Source organism: Miniopterus schreibersii (assembly GCF_964146895.1).
Source record: "Miniopterus schreibersii genome assembly, chromosome: 8".
NCBI lineage: Eukaryota > Metazoa > Chordata > Mammalia > Chiroptera > Miniopteridae > Miniopterus > Miniopterus schreibersii.
This window is the reverse complement of record NC_138109.1, coordinates 12021545-12037971: the sequence shown is the minus strand read 5'-3', so window position 1 is coordinate 12037971 and position 16427 is coordinate 12021545. Positions and strand designations below refer to the sequence as shown.

The 16427-nt window shown below is 53.1% G+C and overlaps 1 protein-coding gene across 1 annotated transcript in view; it reads left to right on the top strand.

The window, feature by feature from the left end:
• Nucleotides 1-16427, top strand: part of IGSF21 (immunoglobin superfamily member 21) — a 197355-nt gene that overhangs the window by 72567 nt on the left and 108361 nt on the right. Inside the window, exon 2 of the mRNA XM_081144302.1 lies at nucleotides 10761-10873. Coding sequence (XP_081000428.1) covers nucleotides 10761-10873 — 113 coding nt within the window. The remainder of the gene's footprint in view (nucleotides 1-10760; nucleotides 10874-16427) is intronic.

The window sequence follows — 16427 nt, the reverse complement described above, 5'->3', positions numbered from 1 at the left end:
CAGGAAGCCTGGGGCCCTGGAGGAGGGAAATAAAATGACCCCGCTCACCCCCCACAGCCCACTTGCTCCCCACCTAACCCCTCCACTCAGTAAGACGTCTACAGCCTCCAACCTGGCCTCCAGCAGGAGAAAGTTCGGTGGTGAGCGAATCAGGCCCACAGCCTTCGGTGACAAGCAGGCATTCTATAACTGAACAGCGGTAATAGGCTGATGTTTATCTTGCAGGATGGGTGCATTTAATAAAGTATTAATATGAAGACCAGATTGCTTCTCCTGCCAAGCAGGCAGAGCAAGATTAGCAAGGAGGGAGGCGCCCCGTGCTCCCAGGGAGGGGGGAGCCCCGGAGACTTCCTTTGTGAGCCGGACTCCTTTGCTGTGCAGAGCAAATGCATTCTGCCAAGGGCGGCTGGGAAAGGGCTTTCTCCTAGGATCCTCCTACCACAAAGGCAGAGCAGGTCCTGGAGGGCAGGAAAGATGCTCTGAAGGAGGGAGTGGCTCCATTCTGATGACAGAGAAGTTTGAGTGGAAGTCAGGTGTTGGGTGCAGCTGGGGTAATGTGGAGGGAGAACTTTCAGCCGCCTACAATCCCAGCTTCAGATGGCAGGCCCTGATGTTTGGGGACTCTCTGTCTCCTGCGCCTAGACTCCTGAGCGCATATTTATACCTTCCAGAAGTCCGCTTTGCTCTCTTTGCTGCAGGATTTCTTAACCTCGGCACTGCTGACATTTGGGGTTGGACGATTCTTGGTTCGGGGGGCATCCTATGCATTGCAGGACGTTTAGCAGCAACCCTGGTCCAGACCCAACTGATGCCAGTGGCATCCCCCACCACCAGTAGGGACCATCAAAAATGTCTCCAGACATTGCCAAATGTGCCCCGGGGGCAATAGTTGCGCCTGGTGGGGGCCCCTCTGCTTTTATTGGACTATTTCCAATGGCTGCTAGAAGGCAGAGGCAGGATCTCGCTGGCCAGTAAGGCTGCCGCCCTGATAACTGAGCCTCCGGGCCTGGCGTGGCTGAGCTCAGGGGCTTCCATTCTGCGAAATGAGCCGGTTCCCGACCCATCAGCCGAACACACTGTCGCCCGAGTTTATTTAAAACCGACGCAGACCCAGAGAGCAAAGCCACGCTTCCTTCAGACCATCTCTTAAAAGAATAGGTTGAGGGAGACAGAACTGCCACTGAGCAAATTCTCTTTGCAAATGTCCAGGCCCTTTGGACATGAGAAAATGCAGTCTAATGCGAGTTGCCTTTTGGGGAGAGAAAAATTAAAGACCCCCAAAATTAAGGATTCCTTTATTGTGCCTTTAGCGTCCGAGCTCAGCAATTAATTCTTCTATGCTAAAGGACTCCTGTGTTTATGAGGCATTATTATTTCATGGAGGCTCGTTTTAAATTGCAATTTTTTTCATTAAGTTGCCTCTTTTTACTGATGAAGACCAGTTTATAACCCAGCTTAGACTGTGTTCCTTGAGTAATAACTATTTTTCTTTTAAAATAGTCCTTAATAACCCATCATCCATATTTTAAATTTTATTCCAAGTCGGAGAAGCCTCCCTGTTGCTCATGAGCCTGTCCTCCTGATTCTGAGTCATGTCCAAGGATGCGGGGCTGCCGGGCCCTCTGTGTGGAGCACTCAGCTTTAAAAGCCTCTGAGAGGGACACGAACGGCCTCAGTGACTGGGTTCTCAGCCTCTGTGCTCCCGAGCTTACCTGAAACAGCCAACAAAAATGGGCCATCTGCCCCCACAACTTTCTAGCAAAGTCCTTAACGCAGTCTTGCGGGTAGAAGGGGACAAGGGTCTGGAGAAGTGGGGTTGAGGCAAGAGATTGATGGGCAGGCTCTGGGTGAGCACTGTGTCCACATGCCAGGCACTGGACGGAGCCCCTGGCCTGGGCCATGTCCCTGCATCCACTTGCCCCATTTGGCAGAGGTCGAAGCTGAGGCTCAGAGCAGAGAAGCAGCTTCCTCGGGGTTATTGTGGTAGAGTCAGAAGCTGTTCCCAGGTCTGTCTTGTCCCCGGGCCCAAGGTCATAGTCTCTCAGCACCAGTGGCTTCTGACAATATCCCCATACAGAGAAGGAGGACAACTTCTTCAATCACTTGTCGGCTTTTCAGATCACTTTCCTCTGTACTCATCTCAGCGTCACCACTGACCTGAGAAATAAGCACCATCAGCCCCTTTTTCAGATGAGATGGCTGAGGTCCAGACACGGGGAGGGACTTGCCCTCTGTGTCCATTACAGAAGGAGGTATCCAGGGCCTTGGCTTCAAGGTCTGGGCTATTTCCTTTTCTTCCTGCCACTATGTGTGATTTCCCCATTGTCGGCAGCACCCTGCAGGCCCTGTCCCCAGAGAGGGCACTGCAGAGACCGTGGCCGGTCAGGGTGTCTCACAGGCATCCTGCATCACATCGGTCTCTCAACCTTCCTCCCTCCCAGCAGTTCCGGCTGTTCTGTGAATGCTGGATTGGTACAGGGATAGGGAAGTTGTGGTTCCTCTCACCTGCCCTCAAGGACATAGAGAAAGTTCCAGAAGGTGACAGCAGGCTGTCAGATGAAAGACAGAGACAAGACCAGGGTGTGCTGGAAGGGTCACAGGACTGATTCAGGACACCTGGGTCCTGGTATTAAAATTGCATGTTAATTGTCTCTGTGACCTTGGCCAAGGCCCTTCTGTTCTCTAGGCCTCAGTTTACCCATCTGTATAACAGAAGACTTTTAATTCAAGATCACGAAGGCCTCTTCCGTATGATTTTCTGTAATGGGGTACCATGGCTTGGGAATCCAACTCAATGACAGTGTATAACCCGACTCGTTGATTTATTTTGTTGCCTATTTATTCATCTGTTTATTTGCTTTTTTTCCCCCCACCAAGAACCTAGTGAGTGCCTACTATGTGCAATCTATTAGCAGAATAGCTCCTGTAACAAAGCATCCCAAAGTTTCAGTGGCTTGACACAATACTTTTTTATTTCCCACTCATGTCACTGTCTGTGAGGGACCCTGGAAGAGCATGGCTTCATGCTGTCATTCAAGTACCCAGATCCTTTCCATCTTATGGCTCTGCCCTCTCCCAGGTCCTCCGAGCCCTCTTCATCCATGCAGCAGGTAGGGGGGGGGGGTGTGGGTGATGGCATGAAGGTTCCTAGGGGCCAGCCTGGAAGCCATTATCCGCCCCCACACACACTAGGATTTAGTTACATGGTCCCACCAAACTGCAAGGGAAGCTGGAAAATGTAGTTGGGCTGAGTAGCTGGAAGGAAGAGTAAATGGAGTTTGGGGAGCACACACAGCACAGAGCAAGCACTGGGACAAGCAGGAGGACACAAGGGTCCAGATGGAGACATGACTAGCAAGTCCAACATCAGTCTCTTGCAGAAATCTATTCCCTTTGCCCTGTTGTCAACCAGGACATGCTGCCTAATGAATCTCCTCCCCAGTCCCATCACTGTCCCTTGCAGACACCTCAGAGGCAAGGGCACTGACTGAACACGTCCTCCCTTCTCCAGCCTCAGTGTCTCCCATATATAAGATGGGGTGAAAATGCCTCATACTGGCTCTCCAGGGAATTGAGGAGCATCCAGTGCCCACAAAGGACCAGAGAACACCCTCCTCAAGCTTTTTATTAATAGTACAGCCACATCATTATCAATAATGAAACACAAATTAATAATGAATAAACAAACTAACGATAAATAATACATATGTCACAAATAATACATTACTACTACAAGGCTTCTGAGCATCTATGGCCTCTGACAGAGGAGAATTTTATTAGCTGGCTGGAGATCACTTCAGAAGAGCCTGGGAGACCGGGGCAGGGAATGGATACCCAAAGGTGGCAGGCACGCCTCCCTGCAAAGAAGTCTGCAAAATGTTTGAGGTCCCTGGAGGCCCAGAGCTGAGTTGACCTTCTGCTGGGGGGAGGTGAGAACCAGGAGCGAGGGTGGGACCTCCCCTCTGAATATTCTCTTGTGGCTCAAATTTAGGGAGGGAAATTCATAGCCCAATAAGGCAAAAAACATCCAGCCCCAACAGAATTGGATGTTATGGCCAACATTAGGCCAGCGGAAGGTATCTGTAGAATGTGCTTGCTTGTCCCCGGGTTCATTCATTCATTCAGTATGCCTTGACTGCTGACAGTGTGGCCGGAAGCATGCTGAGCGCGAATAATGCAGTTATGGAGACATGCTTTTGCCTGCCAGGAGCTCAGTCCATGGTGGTGGCAAAAAAGGGTGTCACCATGCAATGTGTTAGGGCTCTGGTAGATGCTATGAGAAGGACACTTCACCCAAGGCTGGGGGTGCTGGGTGTGGAGTATGTGCTAGAAGAGGCCTCTAAGATAAGTGATGTCTAAGTTAAGACTTAAAGGGTTTATCAAAGCATTTGGGGTGGGGGTGGGGGTCAAGTGATGGTAGGTGTTCCAGACAGAAGGATGGCAGGTGCATAGACCCAGCAGCCAGAGGAAGTCGGGCATATTTGGGGAGCTCAGGACGGCTGAGGCTCAGCGTGCAAAAAGCAGAGGGACAAGAGATTGAGCTGAGGATGAGCAGACCATGAGGAAGGGGTCTGGACTTGGTCCCAGAGGCAGTGGGAAGACAAAGAAGGATTTGGATCTGGATCTGGGTGTGACATCGGTACACTGGGCTGTGGCATGATCCCCATTAATCCAGGGCTGCACAGCTCACCAAGCCCCGTCTTGCACCCTGTTCCTGTGTTGGTTCATTCATTAGTTATTCATACAGAGCGCCAGCTGAGCACCCACCACGTGCCAAACATTATACAGGGAACTGGGGATGCACACCAGGCCCCTGACCTTAAATAGCACCCAGTCTGATGGTAGAGACACACAGAAAGGACCACATGTATATTACAATGTGAGGCGACAGGCTGTGATTGAGATGTTTACACGGGGGAGCATCGGACTCATATAAATCAGGGACCAGGTGACTGTTGCTTTGAACCTGAAAGGACACATGAACATTTTTCTAGATGAACTCAGAGGAGAAAGACTTTCTAGGAAGAGGGAATAGCACAGGCGAACAGAAGAACCTGAGGTCTGGAAGGACTGGTGGGTGGGTTTCACGGTGGCACCAATGCCGTGTGAGACTGGCTGAGGTGGAGGGGCCAAGAGAGGCAAGCGACCCAGTTGGCCGTGGCCAAATCTGAACTGAATCCTGAATTGGAAGGCAATGGGGTGGGGAAATCGAATGGTATTAACCAGAGAAATATCACTGGGACTCGGTGTGGTGGGTGCGTGGGAGGGACAAGGCTGGAGGCTGGAGACCAGCGAGCTGGCTGTGCAGGGTCCTGGGGAGGACCGTAAGGGCCCAAACCCAAGCAGGACCGGTGTGGGGCAGGGGCAGTTTTTTGGGTTTTTAAAAAATATATCTTTATTGATTTCAGAGAGAGGAAAGGAGAGGGAGAGAGAGAGAGAGACAGAAACATCGATGATGAGAGAGTCATCGATCAAGCCCACAATCGGGCATGTGCCCTGACTGGGAATCGAACCCTGATCGCCTGGATCCCAGGTCGATGCTCAACTGCTGAGCCACGCCCGGCCAGGCGAGGGGCAGTTCTGAGAGGAAGGATGGACCATCTCAGACACAGACGAGCTGTTAGCTTCCCCTCCGCACTCAGAGGCCTTCTTTTTTTAAAAGCCCCTCCACCCTGTGCCCCACCTCTCCCCCCATTTCCTACTAACAAGGAGGCGACGCTGGAACCTGTTAGCCCCGCGTGGAAAGGCGTACTCCACAGCGCCCTCTCTACCTGCCTGAAGGTATCGCTCCAGGAACTGGTTTGTAATATTTATTCCGATGGAAATTCTGTGACACCGGGAGCCCAGGGAGGCTGTCACCAGTGCCACGCTGCGGTATTTCTCTCCGTGAGGTGGGGTGACCTTTCTTCTTCATGAGTGGCGGGGCGTGGAGCTCCCATTATTACCTGGAGATAAATCCCTGCACCCACAGAGGGGGACACCCTGACTGCCGGGGTCACCGCGGCAGGGCCTCGTATCCAGCTGGTGGTGCTGCTGCGACCACCTGACCGGTCCGTCTGCCTGGCCAAGTCTTGGCATGGCCCACGCCCTCGAGCAGGCGGGTCCTGGCATCCCCTGCACCACTTCTGCATTTCCAGACACAGAAGTGTCCTGAGGGAGCTCTTCCTCTGACAGCAGACACAGCTCCTGCCCTCTGAGGGAAAGCTGGTGGCCCATTGCTTTCAATTCTTCTCTCATTACTTTGTATCAACACGTGATGGCTTGGGCGACAAGACAGGCACTCCTGGGCCAAGGTAGCTTTCCAGAGCTGGGTTCAGAGGACGGTATGTCAGGGATGCGATGAAACAAATTCAATGACCCAGCTTCAAGTCTCTCAAGGCCCTGGAAAAGTTCTCAGACACACCTTCCTGGCCTCTCCTCTGCTGGCTTTGAACTTGCCCTTGGCCTCCACCATCCGTCCTTCTGCCGCCCCCTTGTGGAGGTGTTGTGTTGTGTTCTGTTGTTCTGACCCGGTGCCTGTCTGATCCCACCACGCCCCATGCAAGATTTCATGTGTCCTCTGGGCATCTAACCCCACTACCCACTCCTGCTCTCACCTTCTCCATTTGGAAGCCAGGGGTAGGGGCTCCTGTAGACTGGTGGAGGGGAGTTAATTCAGGATCAGTGGACCCCCCTGCCAAGCCTGATGGATGCCCGGTTTCCTGTTCCAAGGCCCTGCCCTCCAGTGGTCCAGCCAGTGCCACCCTTGCATTCTGCTGCTTTCATTCATGGCTTTTGCTGCCTATGGTCTTTGCTGGAGCCAACGTGCCATTTGCCGACTCACTGTTGCCTATATTCTACCACCCCTGATGGGGCGGCCGCTCACCACCCAGTGCCGATTTCCTCTGTTGGACAGAGTTCTCCTGCCTGGCCTCCATGAGAGGCCACTGGATACTCCTACGTGGCACCACCACGGGTCCAAGCAGATGTGGTCAGAGAGGAGGACCCGAAGGCACCTGAGGTCAGGGGGGGCCCTGGAGCGGCCTAGCCAAGGCTCACAGGGAGGAGGTGCTTCTGAGAGGCCCCTCTGGGGAACAGTGGCCACCCTAATGATGGGATGATCTAGGCGGTGGGCGGGATTAACTTGTCCCTGCTTTCAGCACAGGGACTGTCCCAGGCACGTGGGCAACCTGGCACATGGACACAGCCCCGAGCCCTGTGCAGCAGGGAACGTGCACTGACTACATCATCGCAGGTGCTGTGCGGTGTCCCAAGTGGGAGCAGGAGGGGTGTTTGGGGCTTTGATGGCCTAGGGAGTCAGGGAGAGTTTTCTTGAGGAAGTGAGATTTCCATTCATCCTTGAAAAGTGAGCAAAATTTACCCAAGCCAAGAGTGAGGGCTCGTGACAGAAGGGACAGCTTGTGCTGGGCCCAGGGTCGAGAGAGAAGCTGCAGGTGAGAGAGCGGAGAACACAGCAGGAGTGGGATGGGGCGTGGGAGCCGAGAGGGACCCAGGACGCGGGAGAGCGGGGTGTGGCCAGGGAACTGCAAGAGGATTTGGTACCTTTCCGACGGGACACTGGGAAACTCGGAAGGCCCTCGAAGGCCAGGGGTGTGCATCTCCGAGAAACCACTGTGGCTGCTGGTGGAAGCTGATCGAAGGGCGTGAGTGGCTGCAGGAAGTCCAAGACAAATCCTCATCTCGCAACTTCCCTCCTTAACCCCAGCTTCCTCTCTGACCACCCCCTGCACACCCGAGCGCCAGGGAGGTCAGCGCCCACTCCCACAGCCCTTACAGCTGGTCGAGGGAGCCGTGGTCACCCCCATTATGGAAACAGGCAGAGAGGTTTAAGTGAGTTGCCAGGGCCACCCATGGGCCTGGTGGGATTATAACTAGGGTGACCAACTGTTTTAGTTTGCCACTCTTGTGCCGGAAAATCCCTTGGTCCTGGGCAGACTGAAACATCTGGTCACCTTAATGTAATTTATGTCTCTTTTCAGTGTACCCCACCCATGGGAACCCTTGCCGACGCCTATCTATCTGTGGGGCCAGACATGAGCCGGACCCCTAGAAACGTCCCCTCCGAGCTGGGAAAGGGGAGGGGGCGATGCTAGGATATTGCGCGTCGAGTTTCCAGGCAGAGGAGCCATTTGTCATCACCTCATTGGGAGGGCGCCGGTTCCTAAATATTGCCTGCGATTTTGCTAAATGTTTCTTAACGGAAGCGGTCTAAGTGCTGTCGGAGATAGAGCAGAGAGTGATGGCAGCCTTCAGGATAATGAACTGCTTAGTTAAGATGAATCCGTGCCACTCCTGATCCCGCTTCTCGATACCGCACGTGGGGGTGGGTGGGTTACGCAGCGAGGCTGCCTGGTGGCAAAGTCGATGCTGAAAAAGACAGAGCTCTGTCTTTAGCTGGTGGGCTGATTAATTGGTGGCCTCGGAGAAATGGCGTGAGTTGTCCTGGAAATGAAGGTGGCAAGATTCAGGCTCAAACATCTGACATGGGATTGAATGGAGCAGGAAGGCCCTAAAAATCCAGCTTATCCTTCATCTTACAGAGGAGGAAACTGAGGCCCAGAGAGAGGGACAACCTGCCCAAGGTCCCAGAGCTGGCTGGCAGCATAGCTGAGACCAGAACGCATGTCCTACGTGACCTCAGCACGTTGCATGACTCTTCTCCAGGTGATAGCGGGAGGTGGTGGAACTAGATTGGCTTCAGAGTTGGGCAGATCTGGGTTCAAATCCCAGGCTTGCCGCTTACATCGCAGCGGCATTGGGTGAGGCACTCTGTGGCTCTGAACCACAGTTCCTCCCGTGACGGAGGAACATCCACAGGGTGGTGTGAGGATGGAGAGTGCACACGTAAGGAAGCTCAGAAAGCAGCGCTTGTCCAATTCTGATTTTTAACACTCTCGATATTAATGGAGCTCGCATTCCGGAAGGAGAGGCACATGTGCAAACAGGCAATTACACTCCAGTGACATACACGGCGACCCAGCATCGTGCAAGGCGCGCACCGGTTGTTGCGAGAGCCGATGAGAAACTGGGAGCGAAAGTGCTGGGAAGACTGGAGAGTGCCCTGCGCCCGGGGATAAGATTTTACTCCTTAGAGCCCAGGCTTCCTACCTGCTCTGCAGCCTGGAGCCCGTCCATCACTTCGGGGGGGGCGGGGGTGCTGAGAGGAAGAGCCACAGCCAGGAATGGTTCACCCTGTCCTCCACCTTCTGTGGCTCCAAGTGGGGGACCTCGGGAACCAGAGACCCAGTCACTTCTGCCTCAGCTTGGAGAGGTGTCTACCATTACACACACCCGCTGGGTGTGAACCTGTTCCCCGCTGTGCATTCCTGGAGGGCAGGGCAAGGCCTGAGCCTCTTGCGTCTCAGGTCCGGAGCAGTGGGGGCAAACTTTGTGGCTGAATGAATGAAGAAAGGAGAGGGCAGAAGATCTGTCCTTCCAGTTGGCTCTGATCTCTGTGCTCTTAGACCACGTGGCTCTGGGGCTCCCTGTGAGCCTGACTTCCGACCTAAGTTAGAGGCTGCCCAGGGGTGATCCCCATGTCTTACCCCCTCACCCTGGGCGTTGGCACCTGAAGCCTTGGACCATGGAGGTCGAGTCTGACTTCAGCTTCCACATTGGTCCTCCCCAGGTCGATTTTTGTTTTTGTTTTGTTTTTGTCCTGGAATATCGTAGCCATTAAGCTCCAGGCAGAGGTCAGGGCCCTGGGCTCGATCCGGTCAGGTTGCCTGCACAATTGAAATCCCCGAGCCCATCCTGGCTAGTTTTCTCATTAAGACGATTGGACTGGATTGATCCATTAGGTCGATGGCTGGACATCAGCCGGTGGGAAGCCAATCAGATGAACCTGGATGATAAACCCAAGAAGGAGGTCCCCCGCCGAGCTTGGATGGGGCTCTGGGAGGCAGGGGAGAGGCTGGACTTGGTGTGGAGGCAGCAATGTTCCCCAGGGCATGGCACCAGGGTCAGAGTCCCAGGGGTGGCCGGGGACAGCTGTTGGTGAGAAGTAACATCTGGAGCTTGCAGAGGTTTGAGGGTTCTCCCCAGGCACTCAGCCCATAATCACCTCCCACCAGGTCACCACCCCAGGGCCCAGAGTTGGAACTGCCTCTCCCCTTGGGTGGCAGGGTCTGTGTAATGAAAGATTAGGGGTCCGGGAAGCAAACAACAGTCCCCTGGGGCTCTCCTCCCTTTTCATCAGGAGTAGTTTGGTTACGAGGCTGGGAATGGAGGGATCTGAGCGCCTGGGACACCGTGTCCCGATGTGGATTTCCCAGGACCCTGGCTGCATCGAGAGCTGCTGGCATTTAGGGAATGGCTAAGGGACCCGTGCTCAAGTAGGTTTGGAAATGTGAGATTAAATGCATTCTAGCCGCTCACTTCCTGCAGGGCCTAGCAGGCTAACGGGCATCCACGGCTCTCTAAAGGGGGGCACGGAGGTGTAGCGTTTGACACAGAAGGGTTTCTCTGGGTGATCTTACACATTGAGGCACTTCCTTCAGGTGCCAGCAGGCCCTGTGTTCACAGAAAAATTCATCCCAGGGAGAAAGGTTAGGACGGGAGGGATCCACGGGAGCCAGGGAATCTCCCAGGAAGGGAACCGTCAGTGAGACGGGAGCGGAGGGTGACCGCTCATTCTGGCTCAGTTAGGGGTCACAAGCTACAGAGAGAACAGCGCCCCCCAGCGACGTGTCGGCCCTCTCCACCCGGCAGCCCTCCGGGCCTGCTCCCGCCCTCACCTCCCACTCTGTTTTTTCCCATAGGCTACTTGACTGTCAACATTGAGCCTCTCCCACCCGTGGTGGCCGGTGATGCCGTGACCTTGAAGTGTAACTTCAAGACGGATGGTCGCATGCGTGAAATCGTGTGGTACCGGGTAAGTAGCCTGTCTGGGGACCCACCCAGCTGGGCTATGTCCTCAGCTCTAACCCAGCCCTGGGCTGTCCTGTGCCTGTGCCCTCTGCCAGGTGGGGATCCTCCGCTGAAACCCTCCTGCAAGACCGCTCTGCTCAGCCTTTCCTTCTGCTCTCAGGATCTCTCGTTCCGGTCTCTTTGTGCCTATGATGCCACTATACTCAGGAAACCCCGCTAGTACCAAGGACACTGTGGGCCCTGGGTGCGGTGTAATGACCCAGGGATGTTGTGGGTGGAATTTTGGGCAGGAGGCTTTCGGTAAGAAGAGCAGGATAGCTTCCTGCCTTCTTAAAAATCAAATTACAGAGCTAGTCTGCCTTCTAATCCATTTTACAGAGGACTAGTGCTGGTATCTGGCACCCTAAGTTTAGGTCCGAGAAGGGATGTCATTTGAGACCCGCAGATGCCCACCTGCCCAGGGCCCAGGTATTGGCAGCAGGAGGACTGGCTCGTGGTCTTGGGCACAAGTGTTGGCCTTTCCAGGCACTGACAGAACCCTTCGTGTGTCTGGACTGGGCATCCCGGACGGGTCTCCTTTTGCCACCGGGAGTCGGGGCTGGCTAAGCTCAGGAGGGGGTCCGGTGGCATTGACATTCCTCTTGCAATTAACGTGGGGTTTGCACAGAGCAAGGGACCGTTGTCTTGGGACTGGGTTCGGTGGAGAACTCCCCTTCATGATCTAAAACAGAGGTTGGCAGAGTTTCTCAGTGAGACCCAGAGAGTAAATATTTTCCCCTCTGGCGACCATATGGTCCCTGTCGCAGCAACTGAGCTGGGCTGTTGCCGTGTGAACACAGCGACAGACAGCGTGTCAGCTGAGGGGCATGGCTGGGTTCCCATAAAACTTTACTCATGGAGGCCGAGACTGGCATTTCACATAATTTTCACGCATCACAAAATACTCTTTATTTTTTCAATCATTAAAAAAATGATTTTAAATAAAAAACATCCTGGGCTTGAAGGCTGTACAAAAACAGGTTGTAGGCAGATCTGGTCCCATTTGGGTCATAGTTTGCCAGCCCCTGATATAAAATAGCACTTCTCGAACCTTTGTAAGATGCGTCACCCTTTCAAGTGGCCAATGATGACACAGTCAAATGGGGCTGCTCTCCATGGAGTGGACGGAGCATGGAGGAGAGAGTGGGGGTGCGGTGGGGAGCGCGGGGTGAGAAAGGAGGGCGTGGGCACAGTCTGGTGATCAGGCATCTAAAACTGGTTCCTTCGCTCCTTCAAGTTCTGTCCGCACCCACAGCGCAGCGCGTGGGACCTGCTGGGTCACCCTCCCTTTCACAGCGTGACTCAGAACCGCCCCCCTCAGTCTCCGCCTTGCTCCTGGTCCAGTCTTGCGCTGAAGCACCCTGCCCTTGCATTTCCTTCTTGCAGTTTTGGTCCTTAATTCATCCTTTGCTGGTCACTGCTGTTTGGTTGGCTCCAACCCAGACTCCTTGAACCAACCTAGATTCACCTCTAGGGCCCTCCAACCCAAGCCAGGTTCACACCGGGCCCCACAGGTGTGAACCTGACTTTCGGGGGCCCCAGCTCTAGGTGAGGTTTCCATCCCCAGTAGATCGACGGGCCTAGAAAAAGTCGAGGCATGTGTTAAATAGTGCCATGAACTGAATCGCTAAGAGGCGTATTTACACGATATGGGAGCTGCTTGGCTGACACACGCTGTGAGCATCTCATTAGCACCTGGCAGAAGGACTGGGATAGATTAACTCCAGCTCACTGCTGATGATGGGACCATCCATAGATGGGATCTGAGCGAGGGATAGTGAAAGACCTGCCCAGCTGGCAGAGAGAACTAGGGACACCCAATGGGAACAGTTAATGAGGGTGAAGGTGGGAGGGAGCTTGGAGACAGGAAAATACCAGTGGGCACCTCACTGCCTTCCCCGCCCTTGGAACAAGTATCCTCAGTCTTGTTTGAAATTAAATGTCACTGCATCACGGTGGTGAAAATCTCTCTGCAGAGGTGCTGCCAGGATGGGGGAGACGCCAGTGCCAAGCCCAGGCGTAGGAAAGCAGGAGCCAGGCTCCACGTGGCTCAACTCTATGTTCTCTGAGGTTGGGGGCTGGGGCTGGGCAGGAGGAAAATGCCCAGCTTCCAGTTGAGACAGAGACTTTCCCTCCCCTTCTCCACCCCCAGTACTGAGAACCCCTGTGCACCCCATCCCCGCGCCAGCCTCATCTCCCTCCACCCCTGCCTGTGATCACATAGATTGCTTTAAGAATCTCTTACGGGTGTCAGGCCCTGCATATCAGGCTATGGTAGGCTGCACTAATTAATTTATTTTATTTCATTTCACATCCTTTGACGGAGGGCCTCTGGAAGGGGGTATGCAGATGTATGCAAATCACATGCAAATTGCCCACTGGATCCAAATGCTTGGGCCCTTTTGATTCTGTGGCTGGACTGAGGTAGCAGCTCAGCTGACTTGGGACTCTCCTCGGAACCAGGCGCGCCCCAGCGCCCCGCCTGTGACAGTGAGGACGGTGCTGGAGGATGGGAGGAAATCAGGGGAAACGGCTCCAGGCTGCCAGCTCCCTCTGCCTGCTGCGCTCTGGCCTCCCGTCGCTGACGGCCTCTTTTCCCAAGGAGCCAACTGAATGGGGAGAGATAAGGGCCTACCAAGACGGGGGCACCAGGAGCCACGGCTGGGCAGGGCTTCTGGAGGAAGCGGGAGAAGCAGCAACAGGAGCCCCAGTTTCCTTCCCCAGCCAGGCCCCCCTGCCACGCTTCATCTCCCATTCTCCATCCCCCCCTCAAATGGGAGCTGCTGAGCCAGTGTTGTTTGTTTTTTGTACATGTGTTCGCCTCCCCAGCTTCCTTTCCTCATGCCCCATGAATGAGCTTACAGAGCCTGGCTTGGAAGGAAATGAATAGATTACACAGGCCCAGCCAGGACTGTGTCTCCAATCCCTTCAGAAGGGAAAAGCAGGGCATTGTGATGAGGCTACCCCTGCCCGCTCAGCCCCGTGGGCACGAAGTGGCCCGAAACATGGGTAAAACCCAGCAGCCTCCCCTCTGGTCCTAAAGACATTATCTTAGCAATGGAGTCATCCTGAGCTTTCAGAAACTTAGTAAGTGGGTTGGATTCTTTGGGTAGATGGGGGGAGCTGATGAAATTGTCTAAAGCAAAAGGGATTGCCTCCTTGGAGTTAACAAGACCTCTGGCTGAACATTTGGGCAAGTCTTTCCTTGTAGGCCCCTTGGGAGTGAGGTGGGGTCAGGGAGAATAGGAGGAGATGGCCAGGGTCTGCACCTTGGACACTTCTGCCCCATGACCTGGCTAATTTATAGAAGATATCAAATCTATAGACTAGACTCAAGAAAGTGTACATGATCAGAGCCCGTGGGTCTGTGCTTGCCAATGCAGCCTACTAGTCACGTGTGGCTATTTAAATTATATTAAATCAAATTAAATTAAAAGTGTTTTTCCTGGGTCAGACTAGCCACATTTCAAGAGCTCGCTAGCCACGCGTAATTAGCGGCTACCGCATTAGCGCAGCAGGCATGGAGGAACATTTCCATCATCACAGAAAGGTCTACTGGACAGCTTGCTGTAGATGTTTGAAATTTTTTCCTGTGGTCTCTGGAATATGCTGTGCTTTCCTGTCAAAGAAATAACAGTGAATGTTCACTGAGCCAGCGTTCCAGGAAAACTCACTCTAAAGTGAATTTCAGAAAAATGAATTGTATTTGTTTTGTACCCTGTCGTCGTTAGATTGTGGGGCTTGGGGGTGGGGGGGAAGATGGATCATCTCAGAAGGCTTCTTTGAAAACAAAGAGATGTCGAGAGAGTTGTCAGGCCCTTAAAGTTCTGGATATCACAGTTGTTTTTCAAAGCCCTGTTCAACATAAGGATGCTTCACAGCCCTTTTTACCATCTCCTGCTGTTTTCTCCCCTGTGGCATGGGTTTCCTCTCCTAGTTTTGAGTCTCCCAGTCTCTGTCTTCACAGCTGCTTTTCCCCTAGAAAAATAGAGTGGCTAATAGAGTAGAGGTGCAATTCCATACATGACCAGTAGGAGGCACTCACCTAACAACCAAACTACCCTAACTTTAAAGTCAAGACTTGGTTCTAGAAAATGAATGATAAATAATATCCTTTACTTAATCATTTCTATTTGTTTACACCTATAATTGGGGGCTCATTGAGTAACGCTGCTAATACTAATCAGAGTGACTAACACTTGAGCCTTTACTATGTGCCATGCATACATGAGTACATTTCATTTCCCTGTTGGCGTTGCGAGGGAGGTATTCTTGTTACGCCTATTTTTCAGATGAAGAAACTGAGACCATCCAAAGAGACTATCTCAGCTCATGTAGGCATTCCTGACTTCTGCAGAAAGTTCTAGGCACTCCCTCCTCTGTGATTCCTCTTTATGGGTCTACACTCCAGCTCTTGTCCCATCATGTTAAAACACCCGTCTGCCCACTCTGCCAAGAGCATCTCAGGCACAAGGGCCCTGTCTTTTCCTTGCTGTATCTACTAGGTATGCCTAGTAGTCACCTTGGTAAATTTTTCTTAAGTGAACAAATGGTAGCACTGTAAATATAAATGCATGTGCACCGAAACATGCCATGTACCCATTTCTGTTTCTGGTAGCCGTGTGTATACAGCTGATAGCGTCATTCTGTTTGGGGGTGTGAACCTTTGATTACCCAGGGGCTTTATGGAAAAAAGGGAATATTTCTTGTTGGGGAACACTGTCTAAACTCATTTAGGTGGAGGTCACCTGCCCAGCAGGCAAAGCCAAAGGTCTGTTTATATCATAGAAATCCGTTAAACAACCACAGAGAATCACGGGAACTTGACCTTTCACAGCAGTTTTCATTGTCTCTGCTGTGTTTGGTCTCTTTCCTTCACAATTTGTTCCTAAGAGCTGCGCGGGGCCCAGGTTACAAGGCCACAGTGAAGAGAGCCATGGAGCAAGACAGATCTACAAACAGTGATACCCCCACCTCAAGGAGCCCCTGCTCTTGCCTCTTTCACCTTGTGGGGGACGGTGCCTGGGTGTTTGCTTCCTGATGTAAATGCCTCCGCAGTGATGCTGCCGGGCCCTGTGAGCTCCCCTTTGGGGCTCTGCTGGATGCTTTTGAAGGGAAGAGATCACGGCTATTTGGGACCATTGGGGCGGGGGGGGGGGAGGCCGAAGGCTGCGAAGGGTGAGGTGGAAAGAGAGGATTAAGTGTGTGACTTTGGGCAGGGGCCTGACCTTCTGCATTTTCGAAACCTCATCTGAAATGGGACATGAACTCGCCCGCACTGTAGACTTCAATGAGGTAATGTCTGCAAGCAAACAAGCCCAGTGCTTGGCTCATTGTGGCTCCTATTTAATCAGTGGTAGCCGCTGTCCTATCATGTCTCTTGGTAGCTTAAGGGACCCAGAGAGGAAAATTATGAAACAAGAGTAGAAGGCGTTTGGGGAGGATCCTTGAAGTTCAAGCTTCCTTGAACTCCATCCTGCCACCTGTGTTCCCAAGGCAGGTGGGCAGAGGCCACACTT